The sequence below is a fragment of the Anolis sagrei genome, chromosome 2 (assembly GCF_037176765.1).
Source record: "Anolis sagrei isolate rAnoSag1 chromosome 2, rAnoSag1.mat, whole genome shotgun sequence".
Lineage (NCBI taxonomy): Eukaryota > Metazoa > Chordata > Lepidosauria > Squamata > Dactyloidae > Anolis > Anolis sagrei.
Genome location: NC_090022.1, coordinates 179650804 through 179674913, shown reverse-complemented (window position 1 = coordinate 179674913; position 24110 = coordinate 179650804). Strand labels below are relative to the sequence as shown.

The window sequence follows — 24110 nt, the reverse complement described above, 5'->3', positions numbered from 1 at the left end:
TTTTGTACTTTAATTTCCAGAAATCCCAGCCGGCTTATCATCTGTTAGGAATTGTGGGAGTTGAAGCTAAAAACACCTGGAGAGCCGAAGTTTGCCCACGCCCAGTGTAGATACACCTCTGGCTACTCCAGGAATAGCATTTCCTCTCTTTAATAGGTCACAGAGCCCCCTTGCACTGATATAATTTCCCCAAAATAGACATTGATTTGGGGGGGGGGGGGTTGATTATTCCTGTTTTGGTTTGCTGTTTTTGGTATAGGGATGGATTCTTAGTACTCATTCCTTGACCCCAAATATCATTTGGGGCCATCCAGTGGGAGTGCAGATGTTCAGTAATAATGGCAGGTGAACAACAAGGCAATTGGTTCAGATGGATATATGATTAATTGAAAACATGGAGAATAGTAGAAATTCAAAGCCATTGTGACTTTGGATGAGGAACTCTTTTGCCAGTTTGAGTGTGGCATTAACACAAGGCCAAACTGGGACAGAATACTGCCCACTGGAGCTGAATTACATTACAGGTGTGGCTTCACCCCAGGTTGGTCCAAAAAAGTGTGAGTTTTTTCTCAGTTGGTTGGGGTTTTCTTGTTGTAAACTCCACATCCACTCATTCCATTCATTTTGTGGAATTTTTGGAGTTATCAGTTTTGGTTTTTTAAAAGATCTTCATTAGGTTTCCTCTGCGTTTTTATAGCTGGAGTGTGGTTTTCAGATATTGCCCTGTGGTTTGAACGGCAATTTTTCTCTCTCTGCTTATGTTATAGTGCAAAATTCACTGGAGGATCTAGGTCAGGAATCTTAAAACTGTGACCCTTCAGCTGTTTGGGCCTCCAACTCTCAGAAGCCCTAGCCAGCTTGCTAAATGAGAGCAGAAGGTCCAAATAGTAGGAGGGCCACAGTAAGAAGATGACTGACCTAGGTATTCCCAAAGAGAATCCTTCTCTATGCATTAGTAGGTTCTCCAGCATGAATCTTTGGTCAACCTCTCTGGCTATAGAGTTGCACCAGAGGATAGAGATTCCTAGGGATGTATTATCTCAGGTGAAAAATAGATTTTTATTTGCAATTTTCCCACTTGTGTGTGTGGAGAAGGGGGTGCACTCCTAACCACAGCGAATCTGGAGAGCTGACTATATATAATAAAAATTTTATTGCCACACCGCTATACAATCTCTTAAGCCTTTCCTTTGTACTGTAATCCACAGCTCCAGTTCATGACGTGATGATTGCAAAACTCCCAAAAGGGGATGTGGAAGATGGCCAAGATTTTACGCTTTTTTGCAGTGTTCGCTCTGGATCTTTTCCTATCAACTTCAGCTTTCTTCAAGAAAATAATGCAAAACCCTTATATTGGGTAACACAGGGGGAGAAAAAACCAGCTCGTTGGCATAGGACTGGAATCACAAGTCAAGATGCAGGGAGGTACTTTTGCAGAGCTGACAATCAAGCCCAATCATCTGACAAGAGCGAAATGATTGTTGTCAATGGTAAGTTCTGCTGGGAAGCACAAAGAAAAATAATTGTGTATCTTTTCATATAAGGTCTTTGGAGAACCATTTAAAATCAGAACGTGCAATTTGTCAGGAAAATTCCCTCCTCTTTACAACTGTTTTCTTTTTAACTGTGCTAAAACTTGTGATTCAAATGTATAGACAACCTTTACAGATTCAAAAATTAATCCTACTTACTTACTTGGATGATCCCTCATTGTCCGAGTAGGATAATCCTCCAGGGTGGGTCTGTAGGTGACTATGGAGCCCTATTCTTGATATGCATCATCTCCCGCAGTGAGGTGATTGGTTTCCAGGTGGAAGGCGGTCCGGTTGGGATTAGCTTTACGCGCCTTCCTCTTGGCACGTTTCTCTCTTTCGCTCTCCATTCATGCCTCTTCAAATTCTGCAGCACTGCTGGTCACAGCTGACCTCCAACCGGAGCGCCCAAGGGCCAGGGCTTCCCAGTTCTCAGTGTCTATGCCAGAGATTTTAAGGTCGGCTTTGAGCCCATCTTTAGATCTCTTTTCCTGTCCACCAACATTCCGTTTTCCATTCTTGAGTTTGGAGTAGAGCAACTGCTTTGGGAGATAGTGGTCAGGCATCCGGACAATGTGGCCAGTCCAGTGGAGTTGATGGCGGAGGACCATTGCTTCAGCGCTGGTGGTCTTTGCTTCTTCCAGCACACTGACATTTGTCAGTTTGTCTTCCCAAGAAATTTGCAGGATTTTCCGGAGGCAGCACTGATGGAATCATTCTAGGAGTTGCATGTGATGTCAGTAGACAGTCCACGTTTCACATGCATATAGCAGGGTTGGGAGGACAATAGCTTTATAAACAAGCACCTTGGTATCCCTACGGGTGTCCCGGTCCTCAAACACTCTCTGCTTCATTTGGAAAAATGCTGCACTTGCACAGCTCAGACGGTGTTGTATTTCAGTGTCGATGTTGACTTTGGTGGAGAGGTGGCTGCCAAGCTAGCGGAATGGTCCACATTTTCTAATGTTACACCATTAAGCTGTATCTCTGGCACTGGCAAAAATTAATCCAGATATGGCAGCACTGGGGAAGTTTCCCACAGTGCCACCAGTATCACTTTTTGGTACAATTACCAGAATCTTGGGAAATCCTGGAAATTGTATTTCAAAAAAAAAAAAAAGAACAAGAAAGAAAAGAAAAAGAAAGAAAGATTACTTTTCCAAGCTTATTCCAGTTTCCGGGTCAGATCCAGGCCTGATATCTCCCCCATGCTCTACTCTCAAAAAGGCACAGGCAGCTGGCATCTGCTGCTTTAATTTCCCAAAATGCCCTGTTACTTTGGGAGCATTGTGAGATATTCACACTACTGTTGCTTGTGGTCTAAAGAAGAGGGAAAAGTTGAGATTTCAACAGGTATTATGCAGTGGGACCCTGGAGATCAAAATCTATGGATAATGAAGTCCTTTTAGATACAGAGGCATAGTAAAATGATCTCCTTTGTATAAAGTGGCAAAAACCTCCAATTTTCCAGCCATTGATGGTTTAATCCATGGATATAGAATCCATGGATTCAGAGGGTCACTATATATAGTCTTTAGGAATGAGCACCCTGAAAACCAATTTGCTTTTGATGGAAGCATACTGGAAAATAAGCCAAATGAGTATTATGTTCAATAATAGGAGGAAAGAAATGCTTTTTTTTCTTAAAAGGAAATGGGTTTTTATTGCACACACTGGATGTATCTCTACCCTGTTTAGTAGATGCCATGATGAAGTGAAAGCAGAATCAGACTGGAATGGCAAATACAGATTTCATGTGTCATCCATGAAATCTAGGAATAGTGGTGATCTTTTGGGTGTTCTTAATGTATGTGCAGTTCTTTCATGCTACGTGGATTTATAATCTGTGAACATATAAAGAGATCCATATATATTTCAATGAAGATTAGTGTTGCTGTGGCTGAAACTGGAGTAATATCATGCCTAAATCATGGCACACTTTTCTCTTATTTTAGTTGTTCTGGCTTCATGGAAGAAAAGTATCATCATCGTGACATTTACACTGGTTTTTCTTGGGATTGCCATTGCAGCTCTTTGGTGGTACTGTTCTAAGAAAGCAAAAGGTAAAATATTTTCTTTAATTTTCCATTGTTTGGTGAGACCTTCTGATTATTGGGATGAATTTTCTATTATTTGCCTCATCACACTAGAGCAGGGGTCCTCAAACTTTTTAAACTGGGGGCCAGTTTACTGTCCCTCAGACCGATGAAGGGCCGGACTATAGTTTTTTTTAAAAAAATCAATAAAAAATTCCTATGCACATTGCACATATCTTATTTTGCTGTGTGGAAGGGGGGGTTCTTTCTAGCCCTCTTTAGGCAGTAATTATAGGAGCAGAGAATGGGAAATCTTCCTATTTCTAGTCTGAACAAAATCTGGCTACCAGCATTAAAAAAACTCTAAAATTATAACTGTAAATAAAGAACAACACTCAAACACAGGGGAACTCCAGACAAGAAACCATCAGGGCCAGCTAATCACCTCTCAACAAAGGATTCTCCCTAAAAACTGTCAGACTATGAAATGGCAATCAAGGTGGCCAATTGAAACATTCATACCTACCTCCAACAGACAAGAGTTCTTTCTCCCACCCTGGATCTTCCACAATTTTCCTGGTTAAAGGTTTTCCTCTGACATGAAGTCCAGTCGTGTCTGACTCTGGGGTGTGGTACTCATCTGCATTTCTAAGTTGAAGAGCCAGTGTTGTCCATAGACACCTCCAAGGTCATGTGGCCAGCATGACTGCATGGAGCACTGGGGCAGCCTCCCTTGGCTGGCTCACGCTGTCCATCGGGCCTGCCAAGGGAGGAGCAGGCCCACGCGGCCTACTTGCGAGTAAAGCACCTCACGAGGTTCTTTGCCCACGAGTAGACCACGCGGAGCAGCCTCCCTTGGCTGGCTCACACTGTCCATCGGGCCTGACGGATAGCGTGAGCCTGCCAAGGGGGGAGCAGGCCCGTGCAGCCTACTTGCGAGTAAAGCATCTCGCGAGGAGCTTTACCCACAAGTAGACCACGCGGAGCAGCCTCCCTTGGCTGGCTCATGCTGTCCATCGGGCCTGACGGATAGCGTGAGCCAGCCAACGGAGGGGCACTGTGTGGGGGGGGGGACTCCTCCTCCGCAGGCCGGATAAGGGCCCTTGGCGGGCTGGAAGTGGCCCGCGGGCCGTAGTTTGGGGACCCTTGTACTAGAGAATGAATCTACTTTAAATCCGGTTTCTGCCTCCTGCAGAATTCCGGGGTTTGTAGTTTATTGAGGCTGTTAAAAGCTCCTTCCAAAACTACAAACCCCAAAATTTTGCAGGAAGCAGCAACCAGATTTAAAGTGGATTTATTCTCTAATGTGATGAAGTAGTATTATGTCACATATTGACATTCTACTCCAGGAATGTTTGTATATTAGCTTACTCTTTCCACCACCTCCTCCTTCCTCGCAGATGTTTTCTTTTCCATGATATCTATGGCGCAGATTTTGAATTGACCCTTCTTGTTAATCATGGTCAGCTCAACACCAAAGTTTAAAAACCAAAGCCCAAACTTAGTCATGCTAACAGGTTGCATTTAGTGAAAATTCTAATCGATACATACTTCTGTAATATATGAGTCACTCCAACAATTTAAGGAGAGGCTCCATGTACAAGAGGAAAGGAGAATAAATGCATGAGCCTATGAGGCATCCTTAGGCTCCTAACAATGTTTGGGAAATAAGGCAATGTTATATTTGTGTAACTGCACGCAATTGGCACATTTATTTATGCAGACATTTGTGACTGCAAATTTCATGTGGCCTTGCTGCAACAATCATTTGGTTGTCCTGTTAGAGAACAAAAGAAAGTGTATACTTGATAATAATGTTGTATGCCAGCCTGTTCAGCCTGTGTTTGTGTCTAATGATCATGCTGTTTGGATTATGGGAATGGGTAAAATCCAGGTGTAGAACTCAATCAACTTGATTTCCATGATGAGAATGGGGATGTTGATTCGGATTCTGGGTCAGGATCTGAAGGTGCAAGGCCAGAGAGGCCTGAGATGCTGCAAGGGCCTGAAGGAAGTTTGCAAGAGAATTCTCAAAATCTCAAGCTCCCTGATCAGTTGTCTAGGAATGAAGTTGACCCCGAGCTCCCAGGTGTAGAACTCAATGAGGCCTTGAACAGGAAAAGATGTTTCAGTCCACAAAGACAATCAGTACAACAATTAAGGCACTTGGCTAGACTCCAACATAAGTTGGAAGTGAAGCCAAAATTAAGAAAAAATCAATTTCTAGCTGTTTGGGAATTAGGGCAGGGTTTATAAGTGACTAGTAAGAAATATTGCTTCAGTTGAAGCAACGTCAGATTCATGACAAGTTCCTAGTATCAAAGTCTCCTTGTTTCTTGGTTTGTATGGATTATACCTTTGTTCTGCTCATGGATTCAAGTGCCTTTGGTTTTGTTTTGTGTCTGAATTCAAGTGCCTAGTTTCATAGACATCTCTGGACATTTTAGTCCTGTTTCTTTTTATATCAATTGGATTACTTTTTACTGTGGACTATTTTCTATTGCTTGAGCTTCTTTTATTCGCAATAAACCCCTTGCTGATTTTACCCAGCTTGTGTAGTGTTTAAAGTCAGAGATGATTCCACTCTGAAGTATGACAGAAATACATAAGTAATATCATACTAGCTGCTTTTATTAACCGGATTGTGTTTTTCTTACTTGTATTGTATTTCTTAACTGTAATATGCTGTGAGATGCCTTGAGTTCCATACTGGGAGAAAAGCAGGCTATGACATAAACTACATTAGTCCAGTTCTAGGCTGTATACAGGAGAGTACCCAAAACTTGTCTTTCCTTATGCAATTATTGTGCTTCACAATTATTCCAGTTAGATCAGCACTAGTTCCCAGTATCGAAATCTCCTTGTTTCTTGCATTTGACACAATGCTGGGAGGCAGTGGAGATCTGCTAACACAGTAGTTTTCTCCACCAATAGTATGTTGGATCCATGTAAATAGAGAATGCAGTATTTGCATATAGTATGTAATTCTGAACAAATATGTCAAATTGTTTCATCCAATTTGGCCCAGCCATTGGTTTTTAAATGTGTCGCGTTATTGTTATTGTTTTTGCTTATTTTGCTATGAATTTGTATTGTTTTTGTATTATTGCTGTTATTGTTGTGCTGTGGGCTCAGCTTCATGTAAGCTGCACCGAGTCCCTCAGGAGATGGTAGCGGGGTACAAATAAAGTCTTATTATTATTATTATTATTATTATTATTATTATTATTATCCACATTTTCAATTTGGGGACAAATCAGCAGCATTACATGAACCTATATCCCTCCTTATACCCTGGAACATAGTTAGACAAGAGAGCAAGTAATCTTGTTGTTTTCTTATTTTTTAATTGCATTTTTAAAGTATTAACATCTTGTGAGTCATTCACAAAAGAAAGAAAATGAATCTTTTTCATGAGCTATATCCCTAAGTTATTTGCAATATCCTTAGGGTAAGAAAGGTTTAGAGTCAATATGGGTTCGGTCTACCTAGTGTAGGCTTCAGCCCCTTTATCAGTTTGGATGGTACTATAAATGTATTTACCGTATTTATATTCCACCTTTCTCAGTCCAAAGGCGACTCAAGGCAGTTTACAGTCGGCACAATTCGATGCTCCCAACAACATAAAATCCAATTAAAAACATTTATCATATAACATAAAATCATATAAATTACTTTATATTGTGAAAATTAAGAAATAGGCTTTGAAAAAATAAAACTGCTGTGGTAATATGAACTCGTTTGTGAGTCTTTTATACCAAATTTTGGTGCAAATTATTTTGCAGCAACCATGAACAAATGCTTAGCATTTGGCCACTGCTGGAGAGAAATACTATAGTTTGAATCCAGAGTTTGTCATGTAGCTTCACTGTATAAGACACGACTCACTTTGTTTTTTCAGCAACATCCTCTCCATAGTCATTCTCCTTTTGAGCGATTGAGGATTAACCAGGCACTCTACTGCTCTTGTATTGAGAAGATTAAGGGAATGCCTACATTGGGTTGTAACAGGGAAATATTCTTACTTGTGCATTTATTTTATTTGGTGCATTTGTTAACCGCCATTCTCAGCCCATTAGGGCGACTCATGGCGTTCATTTTATGAACCTAGCTATCTTTCTATGTCTAAAGTACAGTGCAATAACTTGTTTTTATATCTTTTTCCAGCCAAAGGCAGTGCTTTGGAACTGACTAGGTAGGTTGGATTCTTACTCTTAACTATAAGATCTTTTCAACAAATACGATGAGATGTGTCATTTATCTGCACAGTTAGATGCTGAGAAGATGTGAGCAATTTCTGCTAACCCTCAAAAGATACAGTGATATTAAACTGCAAACATTAGAACATTCCAGGAAAAACACGTTTTTGACTTTGAGGTATGGTCCAATTCGTTATGCTTCAAGCAACTGGCTTCATCATCTGTCCTGGGTCCATCAGACTTTGGTTGCAAACTACTGTTTGAATGAATCTAAACCTTTTTAGTAATCAAAGCAAACTGGCTGGATTTTAAGAATCAGAGTAAATAAATTAGTTTGTTTTTCAGTGTTTTGCTTTTGTTTTTATTGTGTTTTGTGAGACCATTTGGAGGTCATATTGAACCCAAATATGAAAATATTTGTTCTTAACAACTCTGTTTTTAATGAAAACCACTTAGATGCTTTTTCTTACTTGATACTTCAAAATTACTCTAGACACTTGGGTCCAGCCAGTCTATTTAATGCTTGCAAAAGACCCAAGAGAAGGCAGATTTGTAGGTAAAATTGCCAATAAATTGCATTGCATTCAGAAGTTAACATAAGTAACATAGGATAATGATTTGGATTTGGATTCTGGACATCAGTGTTAATTACTGGGTGGCTTTGAACAAATCACATTATCTTGGTTTTAGAAGAAGGCATACCTCCACTAAGGCCCCTTGTACACTGCCATATAAAATCCAGATTATCTGCTTTGAACTGGATTATCTGGCAGTGTTGTGTCAGATAATCCAGATTATCTGCTTTGATAATCTGGGTTATATGGAAGTGTAGAAGGGGCCTCAGTGATCCTTTAGATCACATATCTTCAGTGTCATATCGAAAATATACTTCTATGGTTAGAAATATGACAGAATTGTATAGATATGAACTTGAATTGATGAAGTATCAGTACCTTCTCCTAACTCTATTCTTGGATTTGTTTGCTTTTTAGTACCATGCCAGCAGCCAACTCAATGGGTGAGAAGCTGACATCCGGACAGAATTATGAAAGGGAATTTTGTTATGGTACTTTATTGTTTCTGTTCTTATTATTGTGTCACTTAAAAAATTAGAATCTTGACAACTCCATCTTTGAATCGGGATATTATTCAGACCTGATCTGAATGAATGTTTAAAATTGATATATATAAAGAATGTTGTATTTGGCTTTTCAAACATAACAGTCGTTCACAGGTATGGATAACATACTGTGCTGTTGTTGTTGTTGTTGTTGTTGTTGTTATCCCGCTTTATCTCCCCAAAGGGGGACTCAAAGCAGCTTGACATAAAAGCATTAGCACAGAATTTGAATTATACCAAAATTAAAACAGAATTAGAACAGAATTAGTGTAGGAGTACAAATGCTCATGTAAGGAGAAAGTATTCCAGATGGGGTGGGGCGGATTATGAGGGTTTTAAATGCCTTTCTTACTAATTTAGATTCCAAAAATATAAAGTCTGCAAATGTGTGGGCATCATATGAGTTGAAATACAACTCCAATTTCCAGAGATGGGAGTTTACAACCTATGAATAATGGCCCATAGGAATGCAAGTAGAAGATTTCTAAAATATCTTCTGCATTTTTCAAAGAAGTGTAGGAGAAGGAGGAAATATCTAGGTAGGCATCCCATGTGGAGCCTGATGTCCTATCCTTGCCTCCAACACAATTTTTTTCCCTTTGAGGGATTGGATAGGATTTCAGAGGCCCTGGTGTTGTTTCATTATCTGGGTGGCGGCCACAAGGGGGCACCAGATAGAGAAGGATAGTCCATTTTACGGGGGGCGGGGTTGACGGAGGAAAACAATTTCCCTCGTTTTCACTGGTTATTCCCCCTCCCCACTTACTATTTAATAAACTAGGGTTGTTTCCACGATGGGGACATGGGGGGATAACAGGAAAACGAAGAAATGGTTTTACTACTTCAACCCACCCTCCACCCCCAAAAAATATACTATCCTCTCTTTAGCACCCCCTTGTGGTCACTGCCCAGATAATTGAACAGTACCAAGGTCCCATCTACACTGCCTATATCGCAGGATCTTATATAGACCTTATCCAGCCTATGGCCGGGATTTGATATAGATCTGATCCAGCCTAAGGCCCCTTCTACATTGCTATATAAAATCTAGATTATCTGTTTTGGCCATGTTCCAGTAGCATTGTCTCCTGATGTTTTGCCTGCATCTTTGGCAAGCATTCCCAGAGGTTTGTTCAAAGGTCTGTTGGAAATAAGGCAAGTGGAGTGTGTGCACGTGTATGTGTGTGTGTGTATAAGGTCCGGGGTGGAAATGAGACAAGTGGAGTGTGTATATATATGTGTGTGTGTGTGTGAAATGTCCAAACAGACAAGTCCTTGTCTGTTTGAAGCAAGTGTGGCTGTTAATCTTTCCATTAACTGATCCTGTTTCCATTGTTTTCCTTTTTTTTCCTTTTGGGATCAGGTTATAATGACGATGATGAAAAAAATCACATAAACTCAAAAGAGGGGAATAAAGGTGACATTTTATATATTCATTACTATTCTTCCCTTTTCAAGAGATTGTAGTATTAAAGTAGATAAATTGGTTTCTCCAGCTTAGAACGATTCAATTCTACTTGTATGCTTTGTAAAGAATATAATTAACTGCATGGTACTACTTGGATTTTGAGATGGCCTGTGGAGAACACAGGGAAAGGTTATCTTCTGTGTTTTTTGTTTTTCAACATCTAAATGAAAGCACTGGAGGAATTCATCCAAAGGGCTGTAACTTTCCTTCCTTTTCCCTTTTTCTTTCTCTACCTCTTTCTCTCCTTTCTTCCTTCTCTACCTCTTTCCTTCCTTCCTTCTCTCTTTGCTTCCATGCTTCCTTCTCCCTTTCCTTCTTTCTTTCTTTCCCTCCCTCCCTCCCTCCCTTCCTTTCTTTTTTTCCTTCTTTCTTTCTTTTCTCCCCTTCCCTCCTTCTTCCCTTTTTTCTGTATTGACATTTAGCTTTTAGTTATTTAGCTTTTGGGGGCTTTTTAAGTCCCTTCTGTTGTGTTTTTCAGTGTTTTTATGAGTGAAGGACATACATTGGGTTGTTAGGTGTATTGTGTCCAAATTTGGTGTCAATTCCCCCAGTGGTTTTTGAGTTCTGTTAATCCCACAAATGAACATTACATTTTTACATAGATACTATAAGCATGTGCTGCTGATTTGTTGTTGCAGCTGCTGATTTTGTCCATTTTTCTGGTATTTTAGCTACAATATTGTGGTATTGTCTGGCATGAGAGGAAATCCATGGGGGTGATACCATGAGATACCACAGTGGGTGACACAAACCCTAGTGACGCCACTGCATATGAAATGTCTTAGTTGCTTAGAAAGTTTGTGCGACCAGGGAAAAGAAATACTACTCCCCATCTTCTTGCTATTTTTGTGCCAGAAGCTGACCTTGAGAATGCTGAAGTGGAATATACTGAAGTGGATGTCTCCGTTCCTGACCCTTACAGAGGTAATTAAACAGCTAACTTGCATGACTGTATATGTCAGGAATAACACTAGGGCCCCATCTACACTGCTGTTATAATGTACTGCATTGTATGGCACTGTAGAAGGGGCCTAGGTCTCCATATAGAATGATCTCAGAGGCAGTCCTCCACATAATTGCAGATCAGGCCTTAAATATTCCTCCCATATTAAAACAGAAGGGAGCAAAAGCTTTGCCTCAAAGGCTACTTAGGACTTCATCTTAATATATATTCAATAAGACTTTTGCTTCCTTTACCCACTTTTTAGATCAGCATTTCCCAACCTGAGGGTCGGGACCCCTGTGAGAATCGCTAGGGGGTGTCAGAAGGGTTGCTAAAGACCATCAGAAAACACAGTATTTTTTTGTTGGTTATGAGGGTTCTATGTAGGAAAATGGGTCCAATTCCGTCATTGGTGGAGTTCAGAATTCTCGTTATAGTTCAAAATGAACTATAAATCTCAGCAACTACAACTCCCAAATGCCAAAGTCTATTTTCCCCAAACTCCACCGGTGTTCACATTTGGGCATATTGAGGATTTGAATAGAGTTTGGTCCAGATCCATCATTGTTTGAATCCACAGTGCTCTCTGGATATAGGTGAACTACAACTCCAAAACCAAAGGACACTGCCCACCAAACCCTTCCAGTATTTTCTGATGGTCATGGGAGTTCTGTCTGCCAAGTTTGGTTCAGTTCCATCATTGGTGGAGTTCAAAATGCTCTTTGATTGTAGGTGAACTATAAATCCCAGCAACGACAACTCCCAAATGACAAAATCAATCCCCCCCCCCCCCCCGCAAACCTCACCAGTATTCAAATTTGGGCATATCGCGTATTTGTACCAAATTTGGTCCAGTGAATGAAAATACATCCTGCATATCAGATATTTACATTACGATTCACAACAGTGGCAAAATCAGTTATGAAGTAGCAACGAAAATAATTTTATGGTTGGGGGTCACCACAACATGAGGAACTGTATTAAGGGGTCGCAACATTCAGAAGGTTGGGAACCACTGTATTAGATGATGACCACCTACCATTTTAAATCAGTAAAAAATAAGTAAAGTGCCAGTGTGGTTTGAACTATCACTAAACTTCAAATCCCACTATCCCATGGAAACCCACCTTAAGGAAATCACACTTTCTCAACTTAGTGAAAGGCAAAAGTAAAACCTCTGAATAAATTTTGCCAAGAAAACGCAGTAAAATAAATAACCAAACATCAGAAATAACTTAAAGGTAACAACAGCTAAACTAAAGTTCTCCTGCATACACACCTTAAAATGTTATTCAAAATAGCTATATTGCAGAGCCACAGGTCAGGAAGGCTGGGTGATGCTGTGAAATGTTCTCTATATGCTTTATCTAAGAGTGATTAGTGCAAATAGATCACATAAACATTGAATTTCAGCATTGAGTAGGATGATAGGGAAATAGTGACAGTAGTCATTTAGATGGCAGGAAATATTTTGCTTGTCTATGAGATATGCATCCCTCCTAAGATACACCAGAACCAACTGAAAGTCTGAACTGGCCTCCTTAGATGTGAACACCAGAGGTGGGACTGTTCCAAGTTACTTTTAGACTTGGCCTGTTCTGTAGCAATGTTAAAGAAACTCCAGCCACACCCATGTTAAACCTTAAATGTACTACAAGGAGCTATGATGATCTCATGGGATATTTTAAGCCTAATGCCTAATAAGGTTAAAGATCCTCAAAGCTGTCATGCCAACATATTTCCTTTCACATAACACTATCCTGAATGTCTCATTCCCAGGCTGAGTATAAAGTTCCGGTTGTTTTATGAGTTATTGACTTAGTTGAATTAAAAAAAAAACACCACTTGTCCCAATGACAATTGGGCCATTATGGTTTTTACTTGGGGAAAGTCCCTAAGGGACCATTGGAAAGTGGATCTGCATTACAAAGTTATAACAATTTGAAACTGCTTTAACAGTCAGTTGTTTCATTCTACAGAATCCTGATATTTGTAGATCATGAGGTTCTCAGAATTAATACTCCCCTCTACCCCATATTACAGTATCAATATTTTTCTAGCAAACAATTCCAATAAAATCATAAAAATTAATGTCTTAGATGGCTTAGGACGCAATGGAACAATGGCTACAAACTACAGGAAAGGAGATTCCACCTGAACATTAGAAAGAACATTAGAAAGAACTTCCTGACTCTGAGAGGTGTTCAGCAGTGGAACTCTCTGCTCCAGAGTGTGGTGGAGGATCCTTCTTTTGAGGACTTCAAACAGAGGCTGGATCGCCATCTGTCGGGGGTGCTTTGAATGTGATTTTCTTGCTTGTTGGCAAGGGGTTGGACTAGATGGCCCTTCCGACTCTATGATTCTATGATTCCATAAACATTTAATGTAGATACGAAAGTTACATCTATCTAATACTTTGAGCAATGTGTTGACAAGTGATTAACTATCAACTATGTTTGTTAGAAAGAAGTAGGAAGGGACTAAACATATGTGTGTAAAAGAAATCTTTGTCCCATGGAAAATGAAATTCTGAGTGAAATCCAGAGAGAATGCTTCTAGAAAATGGCCATACAGCCTGAAAAACCAACAACAACCCAGTGATTCTGGCCATGAAAGCATTCAACAATACATAGAAATTCTGAGTATTGCCAGTCTCATATTTTCAGGATGAGATATGATAGTAAACATAAGAAATGTCTGGCCATGTTAAGAACTTGGGTGTTTTAAAAACCGATTTTCGATTCAGCAACCCTCTTACTTTTAAAAAAAGAGAGGTGCCAACACTTTGGGTGAGACCCAGAGCAATTTTGTATCTCCTTCTCCCTAATGGGAAAAACTGGCCAAAAGAAAGTTGGGGTGAAGTGCTACTTCTGGAAATCTTCATGAGATGTGATGGTGATGCTAATGATAATTAAATTTATGTATATCCCATATTATTCCCAAGTTTTGGACTCAATTCAGCTTACATATTTAAAAGATTACAATTAAAAACATTTAAAAGCCCCATTAAAAACACAATTAAACAAAGAAGCACATTAAAAATAAATACTCTAAAAAGGATTTTAAAACAAGTAACAATACAATTTAAAAGAATGCAGCACTTGCCGCCCATTTTTCAATCAGTTGCCTAAGAAGACAGGTTTGGTTTTCTTAATTTAATTCAGCTTCAGTGTGGCTGAGTCCCTTACACCTGAAAATAATGTATTCCATATATATACATTTCCTAGCTCCTGTGACAACAAAGAATGAGACAGTTTATACGGAAATCAGAAAAGCTGCTAATGGTAAGTCGTCAACTTAAAAAAACTAACACATAATAGGACATGTAACATTTTGTATGTAAATACTTTCTTTAAAAATAGACAAAAGTAGAAAATACTTGTTCATAACAACCAATTTCCTAATAGTAAGACCACTTGAAATTAAGGGAGTTTGTTCTTGAGTGGAGGCATATAGGTTAATACCAATGGAACAGAAGCAACAAAGTCTGTGATCATTATCCACTGACCTAGGAGGGAGACCCATATAAAAAGGGATTTGTTTTTAAATTGGCAAGAATAATCTGTATATTGATTTAAGTTTTATTCTCCCAGACCAAGTCACCGCATCTTTTCTTCATGCTATGCTGTGATTATAATTTCCATCCTGAGTAAATCATTTCCTTCTAATTTGGTTTTGTAATCATTTGTGGTTACAAAACTTTCACCAGCTCTCTAATTTTAACCCAGCAATATTTTCCATTTTCCCTTTGTTTTGTTTTCCTTTTCTTTCTCTTCTTCCTCTTTTCAGTGTCTATCAGATTGTAGTACTCTCATTTCCCTTTAATGGGAACCAAATATGCTTCTCCGCAGCCTTGACCCATTCATCTACAAACCTTTTTTTTTTTGCTTATGTAAGAATGCAATGAAAAGGAAACTACTTATTCTGATTTCAGATGCTAGCAGATGTTTTTAGAGTAGCGTGCAAAGGAAGAAAAGGATGTGGAGCCCAAGTAGGAGAGTTGCCTTCTCATGGTTTGCATTCTCCCTTCACCCAACCGGGGGGGGGGGGGGGGGGGGAGGGGTTGTGTGCAGCCAGTCTTGCCTTGCAATCCTCTGGTCTTGGGGGAAGAGTTGCCTGGTAGCCATGTGGGCCTCATGGAGCCGCTGCGGTGGCTCCAGCTGCTGCCGGGGCTTGCCTCGCCAAGCCCCCACTACTCCGTTGGGCCAGGCCTTCTCCTTCCTTTCCTCTTTCCTTTCCTCAATCCCTCCCCTCCCCAAAAGAAAAAGGACTCTGCCTTCCTGCATGGAAAGGGACTCCGTGGCAAGGCTTCTCTTCCCTCACAACGGTTGGTGCTTCATTCTTCTCGCGCAATGGGGAGAGGGGCTTTTGCGCATGCTCTGTAAGGCATTTTTTTCTTTTTGGGGAGTTTTAAGTTATTTCCCCTTCATTTTTATGGGTTTTTTTTGTTTGAAAAATATAGATCGGATTAGAATGTGTTTTGCTGCCAAATTTGGTGTCAATTCGTCCAGTGGTTTTTTAGTTCTGTTAATCCCACAAATGAACATTACATTTTTATTTATATAGATTATTAGGGGAAAAGTTTTGAAAATTTTCCCTCCTTTGTACCCCACATGGTTGTAAAAGTCAGAAGAGTCGGCCCTACCACTAGGCAGCAGATCTTCAGTGTCATAAAAGGACAGCAAAATTGTTCAGGTTATTGAGATTATTTCTTTAGAAAAGTGGATAGGCATGTCTCCAGAATTGATGTCTGCCGTACAATTTTTTTTTTGTCATGTCAGGAGCGACTTGAGAAACTGCAAGTCGCTTCTGGTGTGAGAGAATTGGCCGTCTGCAAGGACGTTGCCCAGGGGATGCCTGGATGATTTGATGTTTTTATCTTCCTTGTGGGAGGCTTCTCTCATGTCCCCGTATGAGGAGCTGGAGCTGATAGAGCGAGCTCATCCGCCTCTCCCTGGATTCGAACCTGCGACCTGTCGGTCTTCAGTCCTGCCGGCACAGGGGTTTAACCCACTGCGCCACCGGGGGCTCCTGCCCTACAATACAATGTAGCATATTCCAGGGGACCATTTCCTACTTTGCTTCAAGTGACAAAATGTATTAAAACAACTCAGAAAGCAAGTATTTCTGTATTAGGTTTTCAAATTGATAGTTTTCAAATTTGGTATCCTATGGGGAAATCCTTTTACTTCTTTTATCTACTTTCATCAGCCCAAATGAGTTCGAGAAGGGCATGTATTTAAAACCGGGTTTAATCAATACGGTTGTAGGACAGGAAGTTGAAATGGGATTCGTTTAAAAGTATGGACTGCATTAGACTGACAATAAACAAGCACCCTTAATCTTGCATTCTTTCCCCTTCATTGCTGCACATACCCGACTACGGCTTCAGTTATTTTTGGAATTGTAATAACAGTGTATTGTTCTAATTGCATCAGCTTTTCCTGACTGATACACCGGAAAAGTGTTTCAAAGAGATAAGCCGGGCATCACACAACAGCAAAGTACTTTTGGAGGTTTTATTGCATTACTTAGTGAAATGTAACCATGCTGATGTTTATGGAGATCGTTTTTGATAGTAATGATACTGAAGCAACCATACAGAGACATTGTGCTTGCCTTGGAGCTAAAGGAGAAATGCAACAAGAGTCAGAGTGGACAAAATTCCTTGAGTCCACGCCCCACTTTTCAAACACCTCTAGCCTGCATCCTCAAAAGGCATTTCTTAACATCATTCTGCAATATTTTGGGAAGGGAATCCAGAGCAGCTGAGTTACGCAGTTTGCAACAGGGCTGTCTTTGGGGAACAACAACTGAGCAAAAGAACAGGTTGTTCTCTCTGTCCCTGACTGTAGTTCTTCATTTTTGTTTCTGCACATTGCAGCTGTCATTAATTCATAACTGGAAAGGCTATTTTTGACAATGCAACTTCTAGAACCCTCTGTTCTGCATAGGTGAAAGTGAAAAACTGTGAATGAAGAAATTATTATTTTTTAAACCTGAGAGAATGCCTTTCCAGGTACTTTTAGGTCTTCCACCACAACTCTATGGACAACTTCCAGTGTTTCTAGAAATCTCTAGGTCCTTCAATATGACCAGAGGAAGTTGACCATAGAATCACACTGGAGGAGCTAGAAATCCCTACAGAGACCATTTTTAATCAAATCCATGAAAATCAAAACCATAAATATGGAGGTACGACTAAGGACCTCATCACATGGATGCGGTCTCATGGGGCAATTCGTCATCCTCTGTGATGAATCCTCAAGGCAGTGGGGCAATCGTGGCTCTCCACGGCCCATCTTACCCATCACACATGAGGAAGCATTGCCACATGGCTTCCCCTGCACTGGCCTTGTGGTTTTCAACAGAACACGGGAAGCCTCCCGTGTTCCTGGTACAGCGTCATAGGATGCTTGCACCCCAGTCGAGCCACCGAAAGTGAGCCTGCATTTTTTGATGGGTGTTGTGGGGCTCCATGGCTCAACTGGGGCAAATGCGTTCTACGATGCTATAAAGGACTCATGTGATGAAGTGGTTATGCTTCCATCTGTGAAAAGCTATAGAGCTACACTACATGCTCTGTCTAGTGGCCATGAGTGTGTGTGTGTTTCCTGTCTTCTAGCCCAACCACAAGAACCAGGACTATGTTATTTCCTTTCTTTCCATAGGCTGTGAGAAATGGGATATTCTCACCATTTCCTAACCTCCCACATCCAACTTGAGAACCACTTCCCCAATGCTTCCTATTAATTTCACTCTACTTAAGAGTTCTTTCATTAATCACTTAGATCTGTAGTGATCAGTGCTCAACCTGTAGGTCCCCAGGTGTTTTGACCTACAACTCCCAGAAAGCCCAGCCAGTTTACCAGCTATTAGGATTTCTGGGAGTTGAAAGCCAAAACATCTGGGGACCCACAGGTTGAGAACCACTGGTAGTGATGGAAAGTATGGTGAGTGAAAGGGGCCATTCTCTGGCGAAACCTAGAATAGGGCTTGTTTTTAGGTGTTGCGGATATATTTGTGGATTTTGTATCTTTTTTCTTCACAATTTCCAGCCATTCTTCAATCAGGTCTACCATCATGCCTGCCAGTTTAAGATTATATTTGTGGATCTGATGAAATGGACTCTGGTCCAAGAAAGTTTATGTCATTGTGGAGTCATGTCTTTGAATGCCTATGAAGACATATTGTTGATTTTGGTGGAGCAGGCTATTATGGTTCTGCACCTCTGGAAATTGTTCTAATCAACATGCTCCTCGTGGAAAAATGAGTCAGTTGCTAAGAAACAGCTTGTTGAGAGAGGAAATGCTCAGAATCCCACAGTCTCCCACAATATGTTGCGGAAAAACAAATATTCTTCAGCAGAAAGAGGCATGAGAAAACTCTGCTTTGTTTCACACTTTGGAAGAAGTTGGTAGAAATGGTTCTATGTCACATGAAACTTTCTTTGGCACTTGTGGCTTCCAGACTTCAAAACATTACACCTCTTGAGGGTCCCTTCCTTTGGGCTCAGAGATCCTCACAAAAATCTACAAACAGGGCAACTTATGCTTGAAGTTTCATAGGTTGGACTGGATATTTTATAAACTGAATAGTCGATAAAATAGTTGAATAGTTTCCCATGTGAAGAGGCTTATAGATAACACCTAATGCCTATTCTGTCCTCATTCCCAAACCTTTCTAAATTCAAGTCTTGCAAGAACCTCTACACTTACCAAGTTTTAAAGATTCTCTAACCTGTCCATATGCTTAGATTATGCTTGCAAGAATATTTGGCCATATTGCATTTCTTTTCATCGCTAAACAGCCTTCAGAATTTTGTTTTTCAGTGCAGTTTCATTGCCTATCTTCTTTCTTTTGAAAATAACAGTGATTACAATATGACTTCTTAGTTGAATATTGGAAACCCAATATTCAGAATGAAATTCACCGTGTGGGTATTTGCATAGATATTTGATGGTGGCCCATATGTAACATTATAAACTGACAGCTGTCCAATATATGAAATTCAGTCCATTTCCTCCACCTTGAATTCTTATTTTTCATAGCTCTGTTTCATTTGCCAGGTTACAAAACTGATTACAACTGAAGTCCAAACTGTTAGGACTCACTGGTCAGGTTCCACTCGTTTTGAAGTCACTTCTTCCTTCCCTTTCTTTCAATAGTTTACAGTTCTTCTGTATCAAAGATAAAATAATTTTGCCTCAAACAGACTACCATTTCAATATTCTCCTGAGGCTCCAGGTGTTCCTCTAAACGCTCAGCTATGCTGAACTGCCATACCAACTGAGCCACTTTGGCTTAGAAGCTTCATTACCTTAAGAGAAACACCGTACCTTATCAATTGGATAAATCAATTATTGTTGTTGCAAATTAAAATGTATTTAATAGCAATCTAGCCAGGATTGAGGATTTGCAATATTAAATTAGATAGCCACTCAGCTCTGAAATAGCAAAACACAATTTTTCAGGGCAATGTTTTGCTGTGACCTCTTTAACAAGAAGCCAAGATGCCACAATTCATCAATGAGTTAATCCAAGTAAATGAATAGATGTTCTGAGACTGCTTTGCACATTGTACTGTTACCATAAAAAGGGTCAACCAAAGAAGCAGACTTAGGTTCTGAATGAAAAGTATAATTTTATTGACCTTTTGCAAATGGGAGCAATCTAGTGTGATTCACACAAATCAGACACACTCAAAGCTATTAACAGTCTTGTTGTTGTTCATTTGTTCAGTCCTCTCCGACTCTTCATGACCTCATGGACCAGCCCACGCCAGAGCTCCCTGTCAGCCTTCACCACCCCAGCTCCTTCAAGGCCAATCCAGTCACTTCAAGGATGCCATACATCCATCTTGCCCTTGGTCGGCACCTCTTCCTTTTTCCTTCCATTTCCCCCAGCATCATTGTCTTTCATGCTTTATCACATCATGAGAAGAAAGCTTTCCTTTCTTCTCATGATGTGGCCAAAGTGCTTCCATCTTTGCCTCTTCTATCCTTCCCTCCAATGAGCAGGCAGGCTTTATTTCCTGGAGTATGGACTGGTTGGATCTTCTCGGAGTCCAAGGCACTCTCAGAACTTTCCTCCAGCACCACAGTTCAAAAGCATCTATCTTCCTTCGCTCAGCCTTCCCAGTAATCCAGCTCTCACATCCGTAGGAGACTGTGGGGAATACCATTGTGTTTACTATGTGGATTTGTTGCCAGTGTGATGTCTCTTCTCTTCACTATCTTATAGAGATTGGACATTGCTCTCCTCCCAAGAAGTAAGTGTCTCCTGATTTCCTGGCTGCAGTCTGCATCTGCAGTAATCTTTGCACCTAGAAATACAAAGTCTGTCACTGCCTCCACGTTTTCTCTCTCTATTTCCCAGTTGTCAATCATTCTTGTTGCCATAATCTTGGTTTTTTTTATGTTTAGTTGAAACCCAGCTTTTGCGCTTTCTTCTTTCACCTTGATTAGAAGGCTCCTCAGCTCCTCCTCGCTTTCGGCCATCAAAGTGGTGTTATCTGCATATCTACGGTTGTAATGTTTCTTCCAGCAATTTTCACCCCAGCCTTGTATTTGTCAAGCCCCGCACATCGCATGGTGTGTTCTCCATACAAGTTGAATAAGTTGGGGGAGAGTATACAATCCTGCCGTACGCCTTTCCCAATCTTGAACCAGTCTTGTTGTTCCGTGGTCAGTTCTGACTGTTGCTACTTGGTCCTTATACAGATTCCTCAGGAGAGAGACAAGGTGATTTGGTATGCCCATACCACCAAGAACTTGCCACAATTTATTATGATCCACACAGTCAGAGGCTTTAGAATAGTCAATAAAACAGAAATAGATGTTTTTCTGAAACTCCCTGCCTTTCTCCATTAGCCAGTGGATATTGGCAATCTGCTCTCTCGTTCCTCTGCCTTTTCTAAACCCAGCTTGAACATCTGGCAACTCTCGCTCCATGTATTGCTGGAGTCTTCCTTGCAGGATCTTGAGCATTACCTTACTGGCATGAGAAATAAGGGCCACTATACGGAAGTTTGAGCAGTCTTTCGCATTTCCCTTTTTTGGTATGGGGATATAAGTGGATTTTTTCCAGTCTGATGGCCATTCTTGTGTTTTCCATATTTGCTGGCATATGGCATGCATCACCCTGACAGCATCATCTTTCAAGATTTTAAACAGTTCAGCTGGGATCTGCAAACATATTTGAAATAAATTATTTCAAGGCACTTTTGGTATGCTGAGTATTGTACTACCAGTCTGCAAAGTACTAATATATCCTGCTGAAGCCATGTTGATAGAAGCGAGAAAATGCTTATTTGGTTAATTAATTTACGTCAAACTATGTTCTATGTCCCATAATTGTTACCAAATATGTTTAACACTCTGATCATTGCTGTCTAGCTGCTGCCTTTGCACAGCATGCCATGAAGTTGCCTGAACTGCCTCTTTTTCTGAGAACTTTGAAACAGTTTTCAGTCAACCTAGTACCTAACACTTTTAAAACTTGTCTTGTGATGTCCTTGGCTTCTTATTATGCCTTTCATGCTTTATCAACTAAAATTATCTTATCTGTGTCTACACTATGACATGTCTGTAGGTGCAAAACAAGGACACTTCATGCAAACCAGGGAGCTGCATTTCCGTTCTATATCAGCATGTTTATAACATACATCTCGTTTTCAAAAGTTTTGAAGCTTGCCAAGTACAGAATGAAGCACAGGGACTGTAGAAATTATTATTGTTTTACTTTTCAAGCGCAACTTAGAAATTAAACAGAGATTTTGTCAAAGGCTGAAAATACCTAGAGGATGTGTTACAGATAAAAATTAGATTAGACTTGTTGGTGGCCTTGTAGAATTTTATTTAGGATCATGAAGACATAAGCTATCAATTGGTTTTTTCCTCCAACCCCCCCCCCCCCCCCCCACCAGCCATAGTATAATTAATAAACATCCCTTCATTTGAAGTTTTGGAAATATACAAAATTTATAATTTCCTCTTTCCTGGTAGTACAATACTCAGCATACCAAAAGTGCCTTGAAATAATTTATTTCAAATATGTTTCCCCCCTAAAGGCCTTAAATCCTGTTGCTTTTGGTAAAGCGATAGCGGTACTTTATCTAGATCCTGTTATTGCAGCTCGAGGAATTGAGTCAAGTTCTACGTACTGTGTCTCTGCTAGTTTTCCACAAAACAATCAGGCCAGTCCCATATTTTACTTTATAATAGAACTTAAAATTAAGGACCAGAGAAAGGAATTCCAAATTTTAATCATTTCCCTTTGGAAGGCAATCCTATGTCAAAGAAGAAGTAGTGGCCATTGAGACTTACTATTTCATCAAATATGTGCAGAAAAACAGAAATGTGGCACTTTGTGTGAATATAGGCTGCGAGATGTTGTTGCAATCTGAGGGAGATGCCTTACATGGATGGATAAGTCACATTGGCTTTATATATACTATTAAAATTTGTATTTTGGTTAATATATAGATGATACTGTTAGAACATAAATGTAGAGAGGACAATCAATAGTCTAAATTAATATTGAGCTCTCGTCTGCAGCTTTAATCAGATATCTCAAGAGGAACTCAAGTAACATGAGTTTGCAGATATCTGCTGATATGATACTTATGTCTTTCCATATTAAATGAAATATTTTACTGATTTTTGTTTCATTTTCTAAACCTTGCTTTATAATTTTCAGATGCTGGGGAAAGCAGACATTCTGTAAGTATGGATTTCTTTTGAGCCATAAAAAATGAGGACATAGTTGTAAAAGTAGTAGTTTGAGGTGACTAATTTGTCTCAGTTTGTATCATCTGTAGCCTATCTCAGTTCTTAACACATATATGTTTTGACAGTATGCATAATTCACATCAAAAATAATGGAAGAGGGAATTGGTCAAGTAAAATTCTTTAAATTATTAGACTGGTGGATTAAAACCAGAGCTGACTCGCAGTTGGCTTTCAATACTCTCAAAAGACACATTTATACTAATCCATTATCCTGAAGAACAGGTGAATCTGTTCCATGGCATCAGAATATACACAGTCCCCAAAGCATGGCCCAACCCACCAGTCCATCATGGCAGTGGATTTGGCAGGTGCTGTGGACAGGCTCTAGATTTACTGGCCAGTATAAACTCTTCTTGGATAGTTCTTTTGACATTGCACGTTGACAGCTGCAAAGAGGGTGTGTGTTTATGAAAGAGAAGATGGTATTCAGTAGCAAACATTTGCTCCTCTCAGAAGTGAAGTGCAGCCAGCCTGCTGTATCCACAGAGGAAACATGCAAACTCTGGGTGGCTCTACTCACAGACCCTTTAATCCCAAAGACAATCTAGGGTGGTGAAACCCAGATTAGTCCTGGGAAGGTTTCTACTGAAAGTCTCCCAGTCACTGCGGATATGGGAGGAAGTCCAGACTGTTCAGAGGCACCGAACCCAGTTTGGTGCTGTCTGAGGCCCACCCTTACCAACACCTCCCTCCCATTCTCATCGCAGTGGTGTCCAATGGTTGCAACGTAGCTAGTGACAGTTGCTCATCACCCAGAGGGAGCAGAGAGACTTGGGGGGAGGGGGGCAGAAGAGGAACTGACCCCTCCTCCCCCCTCCCTTCTTTGATCGTCCTAGCACTTCAGCCAATGTCACTCCATGTGATGAATGGCCAACACTAGGCATATCACAACTGGTAGATGCTGTGATGATAAGAATGGCAGGAAAACAGTGAGGGCCATTCGTTGTCCCTGAGCTTCTCAAGACTGGGGAATATGGGATAGCCACATATGCAGTTTCAGCTGGTTCTGACTCAGGGGTA

At 40.4% G+C, this 24110-nt stretch overlaps 1 protein-coding gene across 4 annotated transcripts in view; it reads left to right on the top strand.

The window, feature by feature from the left end:
• PECAM1 (platelet and endothelial cell adhesion molecule 1) overlaps positions 1–24110 on the top strand; it is a 58910-nt gene that overhangs the window by 26990 nt on the left and 7810 nt on the right. For 2 of the 4 annotated variants that reach the window (XM_060763108.2, XM_067464211.1), the window contains exons 8-15: positions 1209–1490; positions 3488–3595; positions 7736–7763; positions 8760–8833; positions 10251–10304; positions 11211–11279; positions 14526–14582; positions 22999–23021. In XM_060763108.2, the coding sequence (XP_060619091.2) occupies positions 1209–1490; positions 3488–3595; positions 7736–7763; positions 8760–8833; positions 10251–10304; positions 11211–11279; positions 14526–14582; positions 22999–23021 (695 nt within the window). The remainder of the gene's footprint in view (positions 1–1208; positions 1491–3487; positions 3596–7735; positions 7764–8759; positions 8834–10250; positions 10305–11210; positions 11280–14525; positions 14583–22998; positions 23022–24110) is intronic. The other 2 variants (XM_067464212.1, XM_067464210.1) reach the window with 2 other exon arrangements.